Source organism: Lagopus muta, chromosome 1, assembly GCF_023343835.1.
Source record: "Lagopus muta isolate bLagMut1 chromosome 1, bLagMut1 primary, whole genome shotgun sequence".
Taxonomy (NCBI): Eukaryota; Metazoa; Chordata; class Aves; order Galliformes; family Phasianidae; genus Lagopus; species Lagopus muta.
In genome coordinates, this window is record NC_064433.1 from 71,907,282 (window position 1) to 71,930,270 (window position 22,989).

The following is a 22,989-nucleotide window of genomic DNA, read 5'->3' on the forward strand; positions in this document are numbered from 1 at the left end:
AGTCATTTCTGGCTTACTGACTCTTTGGTTACAGAATGCTTGGCCAAATGGCTTTAAAAATCTACAACATTGACCTCCAACTTGCTTTTCAATGTCTTTGTCACTTCCTCTCCTTGCTAAGAAACATATGAGCAAGAATAAGATCTTTATAATCCTGCAAGTGCTCAGTCTAACTGCTAGAAAGGAAATATCGAATTCAGCTGCATTTGTGGTTTTAGCTAATGATCTGTGTTACAGTGCAGAATTTGTGTAATGCAGTAGACTGGATCACAGGTAGACTGGGTGATATTTTGAGCTCTCATCTTCGGTATTTCTTACTTCTCCCTCAAAATTGTTTATGTGTTTAGGGGTGATAGTATTTTGCTGTGATTTTGTAGAATACGTAAAATTCTGGGATCTTAACTCCAGTGTGAATCCTTCCGACTTTTATTGTAGTTTAAAAGCTGTGAAGAGTTAAGATTAATAGATCTGCAGGTTACAGTAGTAAATACATCTTTATCAGTGGTCTGTATCATACATTATAATACAAATGCATGACTCTAAGATTTGTATCCCTCAATACGTCTATATGCGAGTGTATGTACACATTCTAGTACTGGGAAGTGCTCAGGGTTTATGTTACTTTTAAATGGCAATGAAGATAGTTAACATATAAATTAGGAATCAGGGCAACCCCCCAGTGCATAGACTGGGAAGTAAGGTGGAGCAGAAAACGATATACAGTATTTGGAGACATTGTCTCTCTCCTTGGGCAATTATTTTACTGGTGATTACTGACCAAATGGCAGGTTCCTGACAGCCCTGACCTCAGGCAACTCTGTCCATCACCAATTGAAACTTGAACAGGAAGGCTACTAGATGTACTTCTCTGCGGTCATTGCTTCTCTAACCTCCAAGTAGCAGATGCCTTATTTCAAATCCAAACACTTGTCTCCGCAAACTGGAAAAGTTCTTTGCTGCAAGGGAAAAATAAGCTGCCTCCAATGGGAAAAAATCACAGAAGTTAAGTTCTTGGCCCTCTGAACGAGTTCTGATGCATAGTTTCACTGGTGCTGTTGAGGAGCCTAACTTTTCTTTTATCTCCCATATAAACATTCCAAAGAAAAGTTGAAATCTGATGTTAGGTCAAACAGGAAAAGAACTTGCTTTGTCAGGATTCTGACTAATTTTTTGCATCTTAGAAACTGCTGTAAGCACTGTCGTAAGATGTCTTTAGTAAACTGTGTTAGGAATTGTGAGGTAAGATGTTTGTTGTCACTATGTTTTCTTGAGGTTTATTGTCTGCATTGTGTCATGCTTTTGCCATTTAAAAGTGACACTAAACATAATCTGCTTCTTAGATTTGACAAAAAGGCTGTAAGACAGACATGGTTTGATCTTTGGCAGAGAGGATAGATGTTAGAACTGGTTGGGGTTTCACTCAAATGTGACTGACTGTCTGAAAACTCAGTTATAGACAGTCTGCTGGACTTCTGAGAAGTCATTGATACTCCTGGCAGGAGCTGACACTTCGATTGTGTTTTTTGTGCATAGCATTGCTACAAACACAGCTAAGAAATGAAAGGACTATAAAAGGGACGTGCTATCTGAACAAAAAATCTTTCTACCTAGTCCCTGGTACCTTAAATGTATGTGTTAACTTTCTTGTTACTGCAGTAGTCTGTAAAAAAGTAGTCCTGCTACAACTGTGTTTTATACAAAGGCTGCTCTGAAAGTAATGCCTCCCATTTTACTATGTGGGCCCATAACTTCAGTGGTGGATGTTGGTGGTATGGTAGTAGAGGTTGAAAGTTCCTGCCAATATTCTGTTACATTTTGTTGCTGTGTGCCAGATGGCAGCAGAGAGGGGCAGTCTGACAACATGGCATCTGACATGGAAGTGGATATGAAGCAAAGGTGTGGAATTGAATTCCTCCATGTGGAAAAAATGGCACCCATTATCACTCATCAGTGCTTGCTGAACATATGGAGACCAAACAGTGGATCTCAGCACAGTGGGGTGGTGAGTGGTGCATTTTGGATGTGATGAGAGTGACATGAAAGACAAGCCACCAGACAAGCTTCTTATCCTATGTCAGTCTCTCTTTTGTGACAATGTGAATTAGTAAATATGTTCTATCAAGAACTAAAATTTCTTATAAACTTCAGCTCCTTAAACTGCAGTTTGCTCAGTGTGCCCTAAAATATAATTTTAGGGTGGTCTTTTCCTCTGAAACCAAGCTGCTCAACTGTAATTAGATATACATGGGACTTTCTAACTTCATCAATATAATTATTAAGCTTTACATAAATCTTACTATTTTTAACATAATTTTCTACATAGACACATGACAATCAATTTTATTGTTGCTTGTTTCCTTTAATAACATGAGTGTAAACTTGTCTAGGATATAGATATTTCTTCTTATATCTAGTGAAGAAAGTGAGAAACTCTGAGACATCAACATATATAAAAGAGAAAGAACAATCCTGACTACTGCTGAAAATGTTTGCTTTCCTAAGCAATGCTCCTGAGCAAGGTAAGTCAAGGAAACATCTTGTTGATGTAGTCATTTGATTTATGTTCAGGAGTAGCAGTTTTATGAAGAGAGTACACAGGATGAAGAAACAAAAAGTTTGTTTGTAATTATAATTCTAACTTCTAAAGCTTTAAAAATCTTTTGTATATCTCTGTGCAATGTACATTAAATGTCCGTATTAAAAAAAGCAAATGATGTAAATGATAAATATGTGTGGGCATAATAAAGCAAGTGAAGGTGGACAGTACAAATTGACCATAACTGCAATTCATGAACAGTTGGTGGTTGCATTTGTGCTTTCCTTAGTAGTAGTAGAGTGGATCTGTCAGTGCATCACACAGCAATTAAGTTTTAAAAAGAAGTCTAATGGTGGTAGGAGGTAGTGGTACTAGTCTAGGAGGGCTTCAGAAACATTTCAAGTTATTGTCAGAAGACTGAAGTGAAAGCAAAGCATAAATAATTGAATGATCAGATGTTTGAGTTAATGGAAGTCAGTAGTTTTGGAGCCTTACGTTATTAATGGGCATTTTTCTTTGAGGAAGTAAACAGTGCGTGTTAAATTGTTTTATTCCAGTATTAGGAGTATATCGTAAAAAACAATCTAGAATTTAACAGGAAAAAGTGAATACAGTTTTTATGAAAACAACTACATCTGGGGCAATTAAATAAATGCTATCATTAAATCTTTTATGATATTATAACATTTAAATCAGTTTTACTAAGGCTGGTCAAATCAGGGCAGAGGTCACGTAAGCTGCAGTGAATCTTCTCTCTTAAATTAGGGTAAGCGTATTGTTTTTGTTAGGCGTTATTCTGAGTCAGATTTTGTACCAAAATATGCTCAAACAGATTTGAACATGTAATGAGACCTGTGAGTGTGCAATTCTTACCCAAAGAGACAGTGGAAATATGTTTAATTGTTGAGAGTGAAATTATAGCTGAATGATTCTGAAACTTACTCTTTGTTCTGTAAAAGAATCAGGCCAGGAAATACAATTCATTTTAAAAAAGCTGTTTGTTCCACAACAAGGGTGGTGACTGTATTTTACAGGCCACCTTGGACAGTAGTGTATTTTATTTGCCTAGACATTGTTCTTCCTCTCTGTATGGGTTGGTAGTGACCTTTCCTACTTCTGCAGCACCCTGCTCCAGGAGCCACAGTACAAAAGCAAAGGAAGATGAGATAAGAGCAGAGAATAACAGGAATCAGCCAGACACCCAGAGCTGCAGCTTCCCAAACAGGAGCTTCATTGTCTGAAGTATAATTCCTGCCACTGTAACCTTTGGTTTCATTTGAGTGTTGTTTGCTGCTGTTCAGATGAGGAGGAGTAGGCATGCGGGATAATACCTCTGCAGATTTAGGTATCAAAGTTGAGTGTATAGTCCTTCTGTCTGAGCTAGTGAATAGTCTAGTACTTCCTGAAGTCGTGCTTGTCCTCTTAGCCAAATGGTTATCCAGCAGAGAAGTTGATTCCCTGGAATATGTGCTGCCTTTTGTTTTTACAGCCATGAGGCTTGTGCTGGAGGTGATGGTAGAAGATGGAGCTTGGAGTAGAAGTGAACTTGACGTAACATTACCATGCTGGCATCTTTCCCACTCAGAGGTCTTTGTGCTGTTTCGCCTTTCGTATTTATTCTGCGAGGTGTAAGTACTTGGCCCCTTGAATTTCAGTCTTTCAAAAATAAGAAGGTCTGGATCAATCCCTATTAAATCATAAACAATATTAGTTTATGTGATAAAAGCTCATCTGAGTACAAAAGAAGAGAATCCATTTGACCAGCAGCTCTAGGGTGATCGTGCTCCTGGGGGCTCATGCATCCAGGTGCTAGCAGTTGAGGAGACTGGGATCCAGGGCCAGATGCTGGGTGTCTGAGCCAAGCTACTGGAGCTTTAAGACAGTTCGTATATGAATTAAATATATATTTAAATATACACATTATCATATATATATGTATATACACATATATATATTAAATATATATATACACATATTAAACTGTATATTCTCACTATATATACATATGTATATTTTCAGTAGCAGTTCTCTATGTGGCTGCACGGCATGGAGGACAAGGCTCTTGGTACTGCCTTTATGTGTCTGCTTTATGCATCTCACTGTGTTACCTATGTGGATAGCTGTGTATATATGTATATGTACACATGTGATATACTTGTATGCGTGGTCGATATGCATGTGCTGAATGGGAACAGATTTTTAGCCGTGCTATTGTGTGAATCTAGGGGCACAGAGCAGCAACAGCCTCTCCTCTCTCTGTCAGATCTTACATGGTACTTTTCTTTAACAAGAGTATTCGTTAAATATTCAAAGAACAAATCTTGGCAGCAGGGTGCACCTTCAAGGTTCTTTCTCAAATGCTGAATGAAAGAAAGAGTGGGGAAGTATCCCAAAAAGTATGAACATTGAAGAAAAAAAAGTATTACACATTTTTATCATTGTGTGTTGTTACAAAAGGTCTTTTAGCAACTTACTATATATATACGTATTGCTGTGTTTTCTGCCTTTATGCACACAATATTTGATTACCTGTCGTGATGTTGTACAAAACAACGTTGATTCTAGCCTTTAGTATGCAACTTTCCAGTGCTGGGCAAGACACGTGCAAGCAATTCATATTTTCATTAGTAGCTCCATGGTAGAACACTGCTAGATTACAGGAAACTATAATACAAAAAGAACAAAGCTGGATTTATCAGCACTATAACTGTTGTATTTTCCATGTTATTACAAGGGCTTCTCTGAAAGTAATGCCTCCTAATTTGTTGGCCCATAACATCAGAGGATGTTAGTGATGTGGCTGTTGCTATGTGACCGATGGCCGCAGAGGGGCAGTCTGACAAAACGGTGTCTGACATGGAACGGGGTATGAAGCAAAGGTGTAGAATTGAATTCCTCCATGCAGAAAAAGTGGCACACAATCATCACACTGTAACACACACTGTATGTTTATGGAGACCAAACAATGGATGTTAGCTTGGTGAGGCAGTAGTGGTTTGTCTCGGTAGTGGTGACAGCAATGCAAAAGACAAGCCACATTCCAGACAGCCAGGTACAGCTGAACTACCATGAAGTGAGGAGTTTCTTGGCCAGCTGATCCATGTCAATTGGCAGATTACAACCATGGAATCATGTATGGAACGAAATATTGGCTTCAGTGCATTGGAACCTGTGGTGGTAATGTTGGAGCATCACAGTTTGCACCATGTGGGTCCCACAAATGCTCACACAAGAAATAGAGAGTCTTGGCTGGACTGTCTTTCCATACCCACCATACAGATTTAGCATGTTCTGAATACCATCTGTTTGGGCTGATGGAAGATGGACTGCATGTGAAGTATTTTCCTAGCAATCACACTGTCACAGCAGCTGTGAAACAGTGGGTCAACTCCACTAGTGCAGATTTCTACACAGGCTCTTGCTGGCAAAAATGCATAGCTAGTGGTGGTGACTAAGCTGAAAAACAGTGTTTTGTAGTTGAGCATTTGCTCTAGGAAATAGTGTTATTGTACTCTTTATATCTGTTGTAATCGCTATGGAAATAAATAAGAAGCATTACTTTCAGAGTGACCTACATGCATATTTAGCATTAAAAGAAACATTAATACTGACTAGTTGCACAGTACATAAAGTCTGTGATTCTCTCATTATCATGCAAACTTCTTAAGCACCCACTTGTAAAAGTAGAACAACTTTAACTATATTCATATTTTATACCTAGAGAAGATGAAAAGGATAGCCAAATGAATTCTAAATGAATTCTCAGAATAAATAAAACCACATGCTGTAGCCTGCAGTCCTCTCTTATCTTTCCTTTATATCTTTATTGCAGTGATTGGACTATTTCTGAAAGTAAAGCTGTCAGTACAAGTTTGAGGTGTTGGCTCTTGTGCAATTGATACCTGTCTACTTGAAACTGGAGAGCAAACATTTCTTTCCTCAGACTATTAAACAACCATCAGATGGCGTATCCTGAACTACAATATGTAACTGGCATCCTGCCTTGCTTTATCTTGTCTGGCTTTGGGCTATTTATTTCTGTGAATATAATATTTAAAACAATTCATCATCTGTATTTGGAGACTGGCTTCTCTCTTACCACCTGAGGAAAGTGTCACTGGGAACTAATTTTCAGAACTATGTAAATACCTGAATGCTAGTGGTTTAAGATAGCTGAAAGCATGAAAATGGAGATTTAGGAGTCAATTTAATTAAACGCTTTTGAAAATGTTATATTATGTGCTCATAGAGATGCTTCAATACTCAAGGTAAATGTTATACTCAAAGTCAAAATATCAAGTCAAAAGTCGAATTTATTTTATATTACTGTGCTTGGAGTAGGATCAGTGTTAATTTTTGTTTAGTCACATGAAAGTTTTTTTGTTTGTTTTTAATATTATAAAATCATTCTAGTTGCAGGGTAATGATGTCAAGACAATAATGGAAAAGCTTTATTTTACATGAATTGTTAAGAAACTACCTAGCTTTAAAATATTTTCCATTTACTTTGGTATTTATTGTAAATATTGCCTTACATTTATAAGTAATGATACCAACTTGTAATATTCATGTAGTGAAAAAGTAATGAAACTCTTTCCTCTTTCCACAGTATGTGTAACTAAAAAACTAACCCTATCTTACCGACAAATGAGAAGAAGAAAGAACATTCTCTCTACCCAGTCTTGCTATCTTTTCTGTATTCACTGTGTTTTTTCAGTTAGTAATCTAAATACTGCATTGAATAACTTGGTAAACACAGCTAGAAAATATTTTTCCATCATAATGAACATATCAGATGTCAGAGATGAACACTGTTTTCAAAAGATGTATACCATGTGATTTAAAATTTGGAATCAAAATGCACCCTGTCTGAAAAATACAAATTCAGCAGCTTTCTGGAATACTGAATGTATATTGTACTATGTTTTTTACCTATCTGCATTAAGTATTCAAAGTTGTCTGCATAGCTCAAACAAAAATACTTGCAAGAAAAACTAGAATCCTAAGCTGTAATGAATAGCGAGTAAAGTCAGTACTTGATATTGAATGTAAGTCAAAGGGGTTAAACAACAGTTTCTCTTTCACTGAGACCATGTTCTATCTCTAACTAGGCTTCATCAGTTTCCAGTTATGAAAATAGCAGCTGAGCTTAGAGAAGGCTTTTACAAAACTAGAATTGGTACAAAAAAGTTATGGCTATTTATAGCAATAGAAGAACAGTGCCTGCCAGAAACAGAATAATTTAAAAGGACTACACAAACTCTGACTCTATTATGTATCAATTAGTTTACATTTTTCTTTAAAAGATTACAAGTACATTGTAGTATTCAGAAAACATCTGTAGCCAGTACACCTTGATGTACTTCCTGAGAACTATAGACATTTACACAAATAGACAAAAAAGAATATAAAAATATAGACATATAGATTAAAAAAAAGAATATAAAAACAGTTCTAGTCATCAGTAAACATTTTGTATCACTTTTAGTATGAGCTCACAATAAAAATAACAAAGGCCTTCAAATATTTCTATGAAGTGTCTGTGTAGTAGTTGCTTTTCTGTGATACCTTTTGCTGAAAGAATGTTAAACACTCTGGAAACACTAAAAATAGAATATTATGAATATTATCTTTTTTTTTTAAATCAAAATATTCTGACACTTGCTCAGAGTGATTTGTTTTTTTCCCAGCAGAAAACTATTCTTCACTATCCTTGTATGTTATAGCAACGTATAACTTTGCTTTGAAACCCAAGTACTTAGTGTTCTGGATTTTGTTGAAGAATTGACATTTTGTACTATCTGTATGTTTTATGCTTGTTTTTCAGTATGATACATGAACATAGTGTAGGTTTGGTGATATATTGCAAGGATATAAATTCTTAGTTAAAAAAATAGAAGATAAATGAAAATACATGAATCTGTTTTAAGGTAAGAGTGAGATTTCAAGTCCTTTTCTATCTTCAAAGTTTGATCAAAATTCTGTTGTTGTTAGAAAATCATATTTTTAGCACAACATAATTCCAGAAGTTTTTCATCATGATTAGTATACCTGCTTTATGAAAATATCATTAACATTAAAAAGAAAAAACGTATTGCTTCTGAAGAAATTGGCTTTTGAGGAAGTATTCTGAATATTCTGAGGAAGTATTTTGAGGAAGTATTGGTAAATGCGTTAGATTTTATTGCATAAAATTGAGTAAGAATAGTAAATCACAAACCTATTTTTGGGGTGAGAAAAAATAGTTCTTTGGTCAGGAAAAATACGTAAAAAGCATGCTATAAGATATTTCACATCACCTTGAGGAGGTGCAAGCCAACTATGCCATTGTCTGTTTTTAAATTATTTCAAAATTTATATTTATCTTCTATGATTACCTTTCAGTAACTGTACTATTACTGAGAATCCAGCAAATAAGACTGTCTTATCAATTGTCAATATCTCTTGAAGTCTTAATTAGGACATTTATTGACAACATCTGTGGTAGGCTACATCTGTCTCTTTGGGACTGTATGGAAATTACAATCTGATTTAAAGCATGTTTATGAAATGCCATCTGATATCTCCATACTTCAGTTAAGGTTATAACAAATCTGCACTTGACTGTGAAAGATTATAAAAACAAGACTCCAATTACCATTACTTACCTTCATTACGTACTTAGTCTCACATTTTATGACCAAAAAGGCTATTGTCCAAAAAGGAAAAAATGTTACTAAAATTTTTATAATTATTCTTTATTCACCTTATTTAAAACAGAAGTTGGCTCCAGAGTATATTTCTACTGTAGGAATTGAAAGAAGATCCAAATATAACAGACTTGTGTGAAGATTCTCCCCCCCCCCACCCCTCGCAGCCATTCTCACTAGCTTCCATAACATTCATGCACTGGGATCATAAAAGGGAAGATTAATTAGATGAAATATGGTGTGAACACAGAGCAGGAGAGTGTTCTTTCCTCTCAAAGAAATGAATACCCTTGTATCTCAGAGATGGCTAAGTAGTGTGATCCCTCCCTTCCACAGACCATGTCCTCAGCTACCAAGGAAGAACCCTATTGTAATCGGTGTCCATTTACAGTGGAGTAGAATTTTTCTGTACTTCTGTTCTTGTTTTCATGTATGCCACAGTCTTTATAATAAACACTCACCATTCCTCTGAAGGCAGCAGGTTCTGCTGCACTGCTGGGAGGAGACTTCTGTGTAAATCTTCAGCACCTGGGCTCCTCTCTTCTGCGATTCCTGCAGGTCGATCAGAAGACCAGGAAAGCGTCGGATCCAGCAGTTCTTGTAAAACATGGTGGGTGTGCAGAGAGAATCTGACTCCACTGCCAATCCCAGAAGCAACAGCACCTCTGATATTGCCACCAGCAGAACCATCTCTTCTGTGTAATTGGCTTAGTGAGTGTGCTTTCTCTTTCATGGATGTGCTGAAGTTTGGACCAGCTTTTTAAGAGACATTATCTTGAGTCATAAGGACGCTACCAATTCTGCCAGGGGAAGAAGTCAAGACAAGTTTTTTTTCAAACAATTCTGGTGATGTTGTTTGGCCTGCTGTCAAGGGAAGCAGTCATTCTATGAGCTACATGATTGTAATAATAATTACTATTTTTCTCTGCATTATTTGGAGAAAGTTTTTGAGAGACAACAGGCTTGTGCATGTACTGCTTGTAGTCATTCAGAGATCTTGCTTCTGTAATCTCAAGTTTGTCGTAAGTCCTTCTAAGACCAAACTGTGCAGACAGCCTTAGTGTGTGACAAATAATGGTAAGCACAGTATTCCATTTCACCTCAGCTCTGAAAGTATGCAGCCTTGTCATTTGAGAGCAGGTGGGTCTGTTACTTAGTTCATCCTCACTGCTACTCTCAGTACAGAAAGAACAGCTCCGCTTAGTTTCTTATTGCATTTCGAATTATCTGGTTCTTGCAAATTTAGTTTCCTTCTTGAGTAACAAACTGAAGCATCTAATAATGTCTGCCAGCCAGAGGTAAAAATTTGTTCTTCTCCACTCTACTTCTGTTGTAAAAGTGGAATGATTTTATTTGCAAGGATCTAGCAATAGATAACTATGTCTAGAGAAGGCTGTAACCTACAGAATCACAGAATTGCAGAGGTTAGAAGATCATCAAGTCCAACACTCTGCTAAAGGAAGCTTCCTATAGTAGGTCACACAGGTAGGTGCCAGACAGGTCTTGAATATCTCCAAAGAAGGAGACTCCACAACCTCTCTGGGTGACCTGTTCCAGTGCTCTGTCATCCTCACTGTAAAGAAGTTCTATATATGAACTTTCTGTGTTCCAGCTTTTGGGCATTGCTTCTTGTCCTATTACTATACACCACCAAAAAGAGTCTGGACTTGTGCAATTGACTCCTGCACTTTAGACATCTATAAGCACTGGTTGTATTCCTTCTCAGTCTTCTTTAAGTTGAACAAATGCAGGTTTTCAGCCTTTCCTCAAATAGGAGATGCTGCAAGCCCCTTAACATCTTTGTCACTATCCACTGGACTCTCTAGGAGATACCTGTATTTTTGGAACTGGGGAGCCCAGAACCTGACATAGTATTCCAGATCTGGCCTCATCATGGCAGAGTAGAGGGGGAACACCTCCTTCAACCTGTTCAACTTACTCTTTTTAATGCAACCCAGAATAAAATTGGACTTCTTGGCTACAAGGCCATGAATAACTTGTGGCTAACCTGTTATCCACCAGGTCCTTGTCTGCAGAGCTACTCATCAGCAGACAATTCATTAACCTATAGTTATTTCTCCTCAGGTGTAGGACTCTTGCTTTTGTTGAACCTCATGAGTTTCCTCTCCACCCAAATCTTCAATCTGTCTAGGTCCTGCTGAATGACAGCACAGCCTTCTGGAACGTCAGCCACTCCTCCCAGCTTCATATAACCAGCAAACTGCTGAGGGTGGGCTCTATTCCATCATCCTGATCACTGACAAACAAAACCGGACCCAGCACTGATCCCTAGGGTCAGTTACAGGACCCATTAATTACAGGACTCCAGCTAGACTCTATGCCACTGATCACAACTCTGTGAACTCTTCCAGTCAGCTAATCCTCAACCTATCTCACTGTTCACTCATCTATCCTGTACTTTCTAAACTTCATTACAAGGATACTGTGGGAGACAGTGTCAAATGTCTTGCTGAAGTCAAAGTACATAACTTTGACACATACACACTGCTCTCTCCCCATCTATTCAGGCAGCCAAGACATCAGAGAAGGCTACCAGGTTGCTCAAGCATGATTTCCCCCTGTTGAATCCATACTCCTGAAAACCTCCTTCTTTTCCAATTGTTTGGGGATAGTATCCAGAGCAAATTCCATCATCTTTCTAGGGACAGAGGAGAGGCTGACTGGCCTGTAGTTTCCCAAATCATCCTCTACATTTGTCTGCAGACTAGAGAAGTAATTGCAGTCCTGCCTTTAATCTTTCACACATTTAAGAATACTGAATGGTTTGCACTGTCAAAATAACATGTAACATATAACATGTTTATAGTAACTAAAAATGCAGGTTAAAACTCCAGCTTACTGGAGTGTATTCTAGGAAATACTGACTTCTAGAAGTATTTATTGCTTGTTTATATTAATCAGGTGGTTCAAACTTAATTGATAAGAGACTATGTCAAAAACAGTTAAGCAGTTTTGTGATGGATGACTTCAAGAAGGTTTCATAATAGCAGGTAACTGATTAAGAGAAGACTGAGATGGGAATCTTATCCATGCTTATTGATATCCAAAGGGCAGGTGTCAAGAGGATGGACCCAAGATCTTTTCAGTGGTGCCCAGCAACAGGACAAGGAGCAGCAGGCACAAACTAGAACACAGGAGGTTCCATATGAACATGAGGAGAAACTTCCTTTGAGTGTGACTGAGCACTGCAACAAGCTGCCCAAAGATGTTGTGGAGACTCCTTCCCTGAAGATCTTCAAAGCCCACCTGCATACTTTCTTGTGTAACCTGCTGTAGGGAACCTGCTTTAGCAGGTAAGTTGGAATAGGCAATCTCTAGATAGAATCTTCCAGCTCCTACAATTCTGTGATTCAGTGTGATTCTGTAATTTTTCTGCTTACGTTAAAGCTTGGAAGAAGCCTGTGAGAGTGTAAGAAACTACAGATGGCATATAGGAAGGCAACTTTTCAAGCACCTGATCTGAAACCTGAAACTCCTGTGCGTATTGTTTCTTAAAAGGATGCAATCTGATCTTTGGTTCCCACTGCTGTGTGCAACATAACATAACATACAGAAAGGATTTAAATGCTACAATACACATGTTCACATACACTCACATAGAAGTGCTGACAGAATTAGGCAGAAATACAGTTTTCTACCATAAAGATCATGTGTGAAACAGACAACAGTGTTTTAGACAGGCATTTTTTTCTTCAAGATTAGCATTGTCCTGTGAGATGCATAGAGAGTTTCAAGGTCATTTTAATTCTTTAGGCATTACTGCTAGCATTTGTTTTGCAAAACAGATCCCCCATTTTGGAAATGAGACAGCTTGTACAGAGTTTTATTCTTTACAGAGCTCCTTAAAAGGTAAGGAGCTCAGCACAGGTTAACTCCTGTTGACCAAATAGCAAGATCAAAGGATTTATTTCTTCAGCTAAAATACTGGCTATGATTATAATGTATATGTAGGTCACCCCAAAAGTAATGCCACCTATTTATTTCTATGGAAACTATGACAAATACAGAGAACACAGTAACACTGTTTGGTTCAGCAAATTTTCAGCTACAGAACACTGTCTTGCAGTGTAGTCATTAACTATGCATTTTCACCAGCAACGAACAAGAGCCAGCATACTGTGCTTGTAACCATCTGCATCCATCTACCAGCAGAGGTGACCTGCTGTCACTGTCACCACTGCTGAAATGCACCACAAACCACCTCACTGTGTTCACATCAACTGTTTGGTCTCCATAAACATTCAGCAAGCATCAATAAATACCAGTGGGTGCCATTTTTCCACATGGAGGAATTCCGTTCCACACCTTTGTTTCATAGGCACTTCCATACCAGACATCATTTTGTCCGACTGCCGCTTTGCTGCCATCTGTTGCATGGCAACAATGTGTAACTGAATATTGGTGGGAAGGTTTAGCCTCTACTGTCATACACCAACATCCATCTCCGATGTTGTGGACTAACACAGTAAAATGGAAGACATTACATTCTGAGAAGCCTTCATATTATAATGTTCTCATACAGACTATGTCTATTGTGAGAGCATTAATTAAATCGTTAAAAGGAGCCTAAGTAAGTAATTATTTAGGCATCTGTCTTAAAATGAGCTTTTGGCATTTCTGTTATTTTACTTGTTGTTGTGATTTATTTATCTGTAATCTGTTGTGCATTATTTTTGTTTTTTATCTCTGCCTGAACATCATTATTTAAAACCTTGAACAGGTTTCAATATACTTTTTTGCAGTCATTGAAATGCAAAGAGGAGATTGTAAGCATCTGCCATTGTCACGAGCATCACTGAATGTATTTTTCTGAGATACATTTTGGTTTAAGCTTTCCAAATATTCCAGCGCACCACTTGAAATGAGACACACTTTTTTGAAAATATGCTTGTATTGTGGTTTTACCTCCAGCATTTAGTATGAATTTTGTCTGTAAGACTGATATACAGTAATATTCATTCTTGACTGCTTTCTTTGCTCCAACTCTTCTCAAAGAAGAGAAGAGTTTCTGAATAATATATTTCTGAATAACATGGGGAAATGTAGAACATAAAGATTAAACTCATTGTAAAGAAGCATTTTTATTGGGTAAAGCTGAATATGTCTTTAGTTCACTGAACTGAATTAGACTACTTGTATGACAAAAAATTCGATATAATAGGTAACTTTAACAGTAATGGTGTATATATTTATGGTTACTAAATATTGTGATGACTCATCATCTGCTTTTATATAAGTGTGATGCCTTGCAAATTATATATGTAGATATACTTCTTCCTTTTTAGGAAAAGATAATTAATTAAAGACTAGCCTTGTGCCCTATTTCAATTAGAAGGACTTGAAATATCATACAGTTTCTTCAGTTTCAATGATGCTGTCTCTAGACATTAGGATAAAGTGTAACACTGGATATGAAACATGCCTGAATATCTAATCATATTTCAGACTGTTCATTAAGCCTTTATCTGGCATCACATTTTGATTAAAGGAACAAATACTCAAATATCTGCTGTTGCCTTTGATGCAGTCACCGAACACGGTTAAGTGAGAGTACTCCTTGTGTTTAACTATGTTGTTTTCAAGATTGAGATTTGGTAACCAGTCAAGTTGTGTATAGATTTATGTATCTGCAATATATTTTATATTTGTATTTAGTTTGCCACTGCTTGGAAATAGACATGTTGCTAGTCTTTCTCAGTACCTTCCCATTTTTATCCTGTTCCTCTGCCTGCTTCAACTAAGCAGCTATTTTCTACCTCATTACTCATAACTCTTTCTCCTTTCTCTGTTTCTGACTAAATTATGAGAGCAGGAACAGCTGCACTTGTTTAAAGAATCATAAAGATATTGAAATAAATAGATAAATTATGTAGACAACTTTCTCTCAAAACTGAAAAGTATTTTCTGTTAAAGCTCAAAGTCTTCTGCCACCTTACCCAAAATTTCACTTAGACTTTTGGATGGAAAATGCATATTTGATACTGAAATTTAGTTAAAACTTTTCGTAAGAAGTAGGTATCTGAATCTTACCTGCAAACTAGTAACCGACTGTTCCATGTGCTCTGAAAGGAGGGATCAAGAGACTTTTGCTGTTAGTAAGGAGACTCCGGTATCAAGCCAGATATCATGCTATTTGTAATTCTTTTCACCATTCTTCTCAAATTTCTTCCTGGAAAACAAACTGTCATTTACCTGTTTTCTGTAAGAATACAGATGCATTTGCAGGTCTTTCAGTAAAAGAGATACAAGTGTACCTGGCACAAAGGAGAAGAATGATATTTCTTGTTATAAACAGAAACAGCACCTGAAGAGTTCCACCTGAGCTGGCAGGAATAGTGGCACAATCCAAAAGCTTACTAGTACAAAGGAGTCATCAGACATTAACTCTTTTCTTGCCAGATTTATATAAAAGTAGACAACTTTTCCACCTGTAGTTTCAAATATATATATGCTTTTTTATTTAGCTTATATGGAATATATGTTTCTAGTACTTGGAATATGTAAAGACCAAAAAAGAAGATCTCTATGGTTCAGGGAAGCGTTCCTGAAAGTGATCAAAAGTGCCAAGCCTTTGATTCTGTAGTCAGGTCAGCCAATCTTAAATTATAGAGCACAAATAGTTTGGCTTTGTTCACAATTGCCCTCTGGCTGCTCAGAGGGAACAGATGAACAGTAGATGTCTCCTTGTGGCTTTCTGGCATTACACTTTTTTTCTGCTTGAAGTGCTATGATAGAAAGTGTTGCACCTTGCTCTTTCCCAACCAGCACTAGGTCCTTTCTTGGAAAGTTTCCCATTTTCTGTTCTGTCAGTGCTGGTTAAGCCAGAGGTGCATGAGAGATGGATGCATGCATCATGTAGATGCAGACTAGACAGCAGAGAACAGGTGGGCCTCATGTCTGGGCCTTCTCTGTAAAAGGTTATGGGAGAGAAGCAAGAGATGCTCTTAATGCCCATATGCAGCCAAGAATCACTCCTTGATGATGCCATGTTGATACACAATGTAGAAAATACGTAGAAAATTATTCTTGCAAACACAGACCCAGCCTCTTTCACGCTTAGTAACTGACCACTGCTAAATATAGAAACCAGTATATATATATTCTCTACTGCAGCTGAAGTCTTATTAGCTTATTAACAATTTAGCTATTAACATTAGCTTAAATCATGTGTGTCCAACCTTTAGTCTTGCCTGGGCTGCATTAATTGAAGAGGAATTGTCTTGGGCTGCATTTACATAGGTCGCTTAAGAAGTAATATCTCCTATTTATTTCCACAGAAATGACAACAGATACAAAGAGCACAGTCACATTGTTTGATAAAGAAAACTCGCATCTACAAAATGCTATTTTTCAACATAGTCACCACCATTAACCATGTGTTTTGGCCAGTGATGAACAAAAGCCGGCATACTCTACTTGTAAAAATCTATCAGCAGAGGTCGATTATTGTTGTCTCCACTGCTGAAATGCACTACCCACTGCCTCACTGTGCTATCCACTATTTGGTGTCTATATATATATTCAGCAAGTGTTGATAAACATCAGTGGGTGCAGTTTTTTTGGCACAGAGGAATTCATTTCTACAGCTTTGCCTCATACCCATGTCAGATGCCATTTTGTCAGACTGCCCCTTGGCTGCCATCTGTTGCACAGCAATAAACCCTAATGTTTGATTAGTGCTTAGGGGCTGGCTGGGTTGCTTGGTGTGGCAGAGACACAGCCATTATGGTGCAGGACAGAGGGTGGGATGCATAGTGAGTTGTGTGATGCTGCACACAGCCTGCAGATTGGACATGCCTGACTTAATCCATTTGTGTTATAGACTGATAGAGCAGCTGAAAGTGGACAATTGCAGCCGAGATGCAAGACTGAAATCTTCATCTCATTTGACTTAAGTACATACATGTGTTTTTTATTTTACTACAGAAGTGAAAAGATAAAAATTTTACCTAAGCCTGAATATTTCGATAATGTCAGAATATATCACTGTGACTCTTACAGTCTGAAAGTTGCAGATGTATCATGAAATAATGAAATATAATACTTTGAAACAAATGTAAATACAAAATATCTCTGACACTACTGGAAAAAACTGTGTTCACTTTCTTCTTTCAAATTTCCTTGAAATCAAAATATATCTGTGAAGTGTTTTAAGTAAACAAACAAATAAGCCCTAGATTTCTTGAGATAACTTTTGTTAAAAACAACTATTAGCAGTCAGATTTTGGTTTGGAACAATATACTGACTTCTTAATAAATTGAATTTTTTCCAAATTTTGGGATAGTTGGATCCAAGACTCTGATTATAAACACATTTCTCTGTATTTCTTCTCTGGTAAAAAGAGGTAAACCTTTACATTTTCTATCCTTGAGAGATTGTGGAAAAAAAAAAAAAAAAAGAAAACATATTTTAAACATAGTTTCCAAGGGGCTGCCAGGCCCTAAGATTCTCTCAGAACTTAGCCTCAAAATAATTCTGGCAAAGCTTCAATATGAAAGCTGGAGTCCTTGTGTTCAAACAAAGAGTAACATAAGGCTTAGACAGATTAGTTTATACAAATATAAATCTACTAGCTTACATATAAACTTGAGCCAGGTTTATGACAAAAGGGCACAATGTTTAGCAAACTTTCCAATGTATGATGAACATTTATTTATGACAGAACAGAGAGCTAAGCAAAATGGATGGAGTTTCAATATTGTGAAAAAATTCATACTGCTGGATGCATAGTGAAAACCTTCCATGCAGAATACTGTTTATCTAACCCACTTGTTTTGTACTAAAACTTGGTTCCATCTGTTTATGTGAGGATAGAAATGTATGCGATGTTTTAACAGCTACCACTTTACTCTCCTCTAGACAAAGTTATGCAAGAAAATTCTGGCCTGGGCATGCCCAATGAATTTGTTCAAAGCAACTAAATAGCATTTTAACTATTTACACACTCCCACCTCGATTCTGCTGTCTGGTGGCTAAAACTTACCACAATCCACGTAAAACAACAGTACACAATTAGAACAGCCTCTGTTGCCTGTGACATACAGTCTAGTCTTAATCATTCATTAAATTTGATTCCAAAAATATAATGCAAGCATTTTTTCAATACCATTATAAAACATTTGTGTTACAATCAATAAATACTAAATTGTACATTCAGTGCAGAAAATAATTAAACAAAAGAATAGGGAATAAAATCAAAATGTGAAATTAAAAATGAGTGTTTGTTGGTTTTTTTTTCCTTAATAATATTGTTAATGGAATTGTATAAGAAGTGCTAAGAAATGCTTTGTTTGGCTACAAATATGGAGAGGAAAAAAAAAAAGCCTTTGGTTAGCAGCTTGTGGGAATACAAGAAAAACTGTTCAGAGCAGAAGCAGTGGAGCAAAATAAACTAAACATCATGAGAACCAAGGACACTTCTAGAAGAAGAAAGAATGTCTCACGGCTCTGACTGGATAAGCGCCTGCGTGAACGGTTGAAGACTGTTTTGCAGAATGCTCTGTTGACATGTAAAGATGGATGGGAAAGTTGTAGGGTGGATGGGAAAGCTAGAAAAAGAAAACTTGTGAAGGTACATAAATGATGTGAGAAATTGTAATAAACGATTTGGATCGTTCACATCTGAGTCCATGCATCAGATGCTGCAGCAGCTCATTCTTCACAAATGATAAAGATTTCAGTTGAAGCATAATTATGCTCCAGTCAGGTTTTCTTAGAAATGCAAATATAATTTAAAACACTGACATTTTTAATGCTGAAATAGTGCAGGATATTTCCTATGTTCCACAGATACTTACTTTGTATCTCGTAACAAGGAAAATACTAAATAATGGCAACAGCTAGTGAGTTGTTTCCAAAGACTAATTCCCTTCTTGAGTAATTTACTATTTTTCAATATACAGTTCCCTGGCAGTACAGTACAATTCCCTGGCATCTAGAGGGAAGAATGTGGCACTTTATATTATAGCATTAATATTTTAAACAACCCCTGATTCCAGCTCACATTTCAGACTGACATGGTGAAAGGAATTTAGAGTTTACCTTGTCGGTTTTTTGGGGTTTTTTTGCCCTCTTCATGTCCGGTCCTTAAAACAATCAGCTTGATGTTTCTTATTAATTCCCATGTATCACCCAGTGTCTCTGTATTAAATCAAGATAAGGTTTGCTTAAAACATACACAAAACAATGCAGTTCTCTACTGCTGCAGACTTTTTATGCAGTCTTGGGCTAGACTCACAAAGAAATCATAGGGTCACAGAATCATAGAATGGTTTGGGTTAGAAGGGACCTCAAGGACCATCAGGTTCCAATTGCCCCCTGCCACAGGCAAGGTTGCTAACCACTGTATCAAGTAGCAATTCAGATTGATCAGGGCTGCCTCCAGACTGGCCTTGAACACCTCCATAGATAGGGCATCCACAGTCTCTCTGGGCAACCTGTGTAAGCACCACCCACTCTGTAAAAAAAAAATTTCCCCATGACATCTAATCCCTTCTTTAGTTTAAAACCATTCTCCCTTGTTCAATCACTATCTACCCATGCAAAAAGTTGATTTTCTTCCTGTTTATAATCTCCCTTTTAAATACTGGAAAGCTATAACAAGGCCTCCCTACAGCCTTCTTGAACAAGCCCAGCTCCCTCAGCCTGTCTTCATAGGAGAGGTATTCCAGCCCTCTGATTATCTTCATGGCCTTCCACTGGAACCTCTCCAAAAGATTGACATCTTTTCCTGTGTTGGGGTCCCCAAACCTGGATGCAATTCACCAGATGGCACCTCACAAATGCAGAATGGAGAGGGACTCTCACCATGTCCATCATCTCAGGCTGTATTTCATGTATATGTAAACCAAGTTTCCTGTGAAGAAAAGCATTTGTCAATCTGATTCTCTGACTGATACTTCAGTTGCTGGTAATTTGTAGAGATATCATAGGAAAAAAGACTGGAGACCTATCCAGCTTGCCACAGAAAATCATCAAGTGGTTTGCTGAGATAAAATAAGTGACCATAGCTTACTAAGTAAATTGTAGCAGTGTTAAATACCTAAAGTGACCGTAAAGTTTAATCAGGCTTCAGTCTTAGCACACACAGAAGGCGTGCACCAGCCTTATAGCTGTTCTGTGCATCCATGCTCTCTGTGAGGGATTAAAGCAGGGAGCCACGCACAAGTACCGCTTCTCTGTTATCTCTGTCTTTACTTTGTTTTGATTTGTAGCAGCAGCAGTTCCTCCTGACTCTCTCTTTCCTTATTTTTGCTATGCTAGGAAAGTCAGAGAACTATAAGAACGTTTGTCCAGGCACAGTTGGCATCAGAAGCTTAGTTTTCCCATATCATGGTTGAATGGTCTGTTACAAAGGCTGCTGTGTAAAAGAGATTCTTCCATTTCTGAGTCTTTCCAATAGAAAAGAGTGATCTTTTTTTCAGTCCTGGAAACAATTTAGGCATTAAGTAAAGAGAATAGCTTAGGTACTGCACACAAGCAGATGTGTCTAGCTTGTGAACGCCAAGCAGAAATGGCCATCTCAAGGGTGAGAGCTCTTTACTGACCATTATTGGCATACAAGCTTTTTTTTTTTTTTTTTTTTTTTTTTTTTTTTTAAGAAATTAGTTTGTCTCTCAGACATTGTAGATGGAGACCTGAAGCATCTAAAACAAGCTTCAAGATTTCACTCCAGAAGCTCAAATCCTAACGTTTGGCATTGAAAAGCTAAGCATAATTATACTTGTCTTCCTCTCTGTGTAAATGTCTTGTTCTTTGGGTCATGTTCTTTTTACACACACTTGTTTAATATCTACCAAACTTGTTTTCATGTTGTTCTGTGCTTCTACTTGTTAGAGCTACAGATGGTCTTTCATATTTGCTTCAAAGATCACGCATGTTTTTATAACTGTCTACAGATTTTGACTTTGTAGCTCTAGCACTAGAGATTTCCATTTTCAGCTGTGAAATATACGTTGCTTACTCTCTTAAGATCAACTAAGATGACTGCTAGTGAAACAGCAAGAACTTTTCTTTGACTCCAGTATAGCAGGATATATATTACCCATATATACTATATATACCTATAGGTACAGATATATATATATACATATAGGTATATATATATTGTAGTATATACAATATACTACATTATAGTATATAGTATATAGTATATATATATATATATATACCTAAAGGTATAGGTATATATATATACATACAGGTATATATATATTGTAGTATATATATACCTATATATACTACAGTATAGCTGTGGACTGGGAGACAGATCAAATTATGTGTACAAATGTGGAACAAAAGGCAGTCATTACCTTGATACAACTGCAGCATTAGTACCACGTAAACACAGCACGCAGATTAATATAGTAAGAGAGCAGAAGATCTACCCTGTCAGTGTGCTCTGACTTAACACAGTTGCCGAGTCCTAAAGCATGGATAAAAACATAGGTAGCTGAGAATCAATCTAGGAAAAACCATAGATTGAGGAAACAGATTTAGGCTTTCTGCACAAGTGGCTTCTTAGTAAGGAGTGCTGCTGTCTCATTGTGCATATGGCAACTCCTACAATGAGACCTACAGAAGTCAGCATTCTCAGAAGTGGTGGGAAGAAAGTACTCATATCTATTAGTACATTACAGAAGTGATGCTGTCTAATAAAAACCTCATGGAAGGTGAGCTTGAAATCCCTAGCAGAGTGACAGGTGAAAGCACACAGGAAGACACTAAGGCAGCAGAAATATACTATCCAGGTGCTGGTGTTCTTCCTTGGAGGGAACAGAACTTATCATAACTCACTACATGGAAAAAATCACTCACCAATTAGTAGCTAACTTGCCAGTACATCAAACATATGAGATTCCAAACCAGATGTCTAAAGATGGCAAACATACCACCATGTTGGCAATCACACTGTATTCCAGAGGGAATCTTAATGGCCTTAACAGGCATGAGCTCTCTGTTTACATGTAGGATGTTAACCATTACAATGACTTGAAATGTCTGGCTCTGGGAATTATAGTGCAATAGGATGCATAGATTGGATTTCTTCTGAAGAGGTAGGAATCTCAGCTTGTTGTGAATGATATCACTGAAACTGCTGAAACTGCTTTGGGACTGAAAGGATTTCATATCACAAAACAGGCCATTTAAAGCTCTTGCATCATCTTGCTTTTGAACTGAGATGGAAAATAAAAATGAAGAGAAATCTACCCTACTTCAACACATACATGCTTTTGTGAAAGTTGGCAGAAAACAACACCTTTAACCTTGAGCTTGGCATTGATATCACCTGTATGGACTAGGATAAAGTAGCTGAAGAAAAAAAAAAAAAGTGAGAGAGGATCATTTCTCAGAGGAAATTCTAAAAAGCAAACAACTGTTTTTCTAAAACAAATGAAAAAACAACAAGCAAATAATCAACCAAACCAAACCCAGACATTCTGAAGAGTTCTATTAACAGGGGGAAATGAGCAGAGCAAGAAGGGATTTACCTGAGATCTACACAATCTGCAGTAACAGGAGATAAGTCACATCAATGCTGAAAGGAAAAAAACAACTCTATAGACTAGAAATGCATAGAATGAAAATTATATATATATATATATAAAAAGAGAATAGATTGTTAAAGCCTTTTTGTTGTGCGTTTTATATCAACTGTCATTATGTAAGAATACTTATTACAGCATCACCTGTTTCAGAAGTTTAAAAAAGAAAAAGAAAAAACAACCACTTCCGTTGTGCTT

General features: G+C 37.1%; 1 protein-coding gene and 1 long non-coding RNA gene across 2 annotated transcripts; both read right to left on the minus strand.

Moving 5' to 3' along the window:
• Window positions 1–2,509: 2,509 nt before the first annotated feature.
• Window positions 2,510–16,106, minus strand: MANSC4 (MANSC domain containing 4). Its single transcript, XM_048934419.1, has 4 exons — window positions 15,277–16,106; window positions 9,687–10,025; window positions 5,066–5,200; window positions 2,510–4,223 (listed from the first exon to the last, which is right to left on the minus strand). The coding sequence occupies exons 2-4, from the start codon at window positions 9,913–9,915 to the stop codon at window positions 3,565–3,567; spliced, it is 1,023 nt and encodes a 340-aa protein (XP_048790376.1). The 5' UTR covers window positions 9,916–10,025; window positions 15,277–16,106; the 3' UTR covers window positions 2,510–3,564.
• A 3,191-nt stretch (window positions 16,107–19,297) lies between these two features.
• On the minus strand, window positions 19,298–21,631 carry LOC125688384 (uncharacterized). Its single transcript, XR_007374703.1, has 3 exons — window positions 21,559–21,631; window positions 20,054–20,102; window positions 19,298–19,387 (listed from the first exon to the last, which is right to left on the minus strand). It is a non-coding gene; the product is annotated as an uncharacterized LOC125688384 (long non-coding RNA).
• Window positions 21,632–22,989: the final 1,358 nt, after the last annotated feature.

What these genes read in the sequence shown, in the direction of transcription:
- MANSC4 (XM_048934419.1), bottom strand. Translation starts at nt 9,915, where the DNA reads ATGGTTCTGCTGGTGGCAATATCAGAGGTGCTGTTGCTTCTGGGATTG. An exon ending in CTGCTGCCTTCAGAGGAATG is followed by an intron (nt 5,201 to 9,686) that starts GTGAGTGTTTAT and finishes TTTGTATTATAG; the next exon opens with TTTCCTGTAATCTAGCAGTG. An exon ending in TTTGTACAACATCACGACAG is followed by an intron (nt 4,224 to 5,065) that starts GTAATCAAATAT and finishes ATGATTTAATAG; the next exon opens with GGATTGATCCAGACCTTCTT.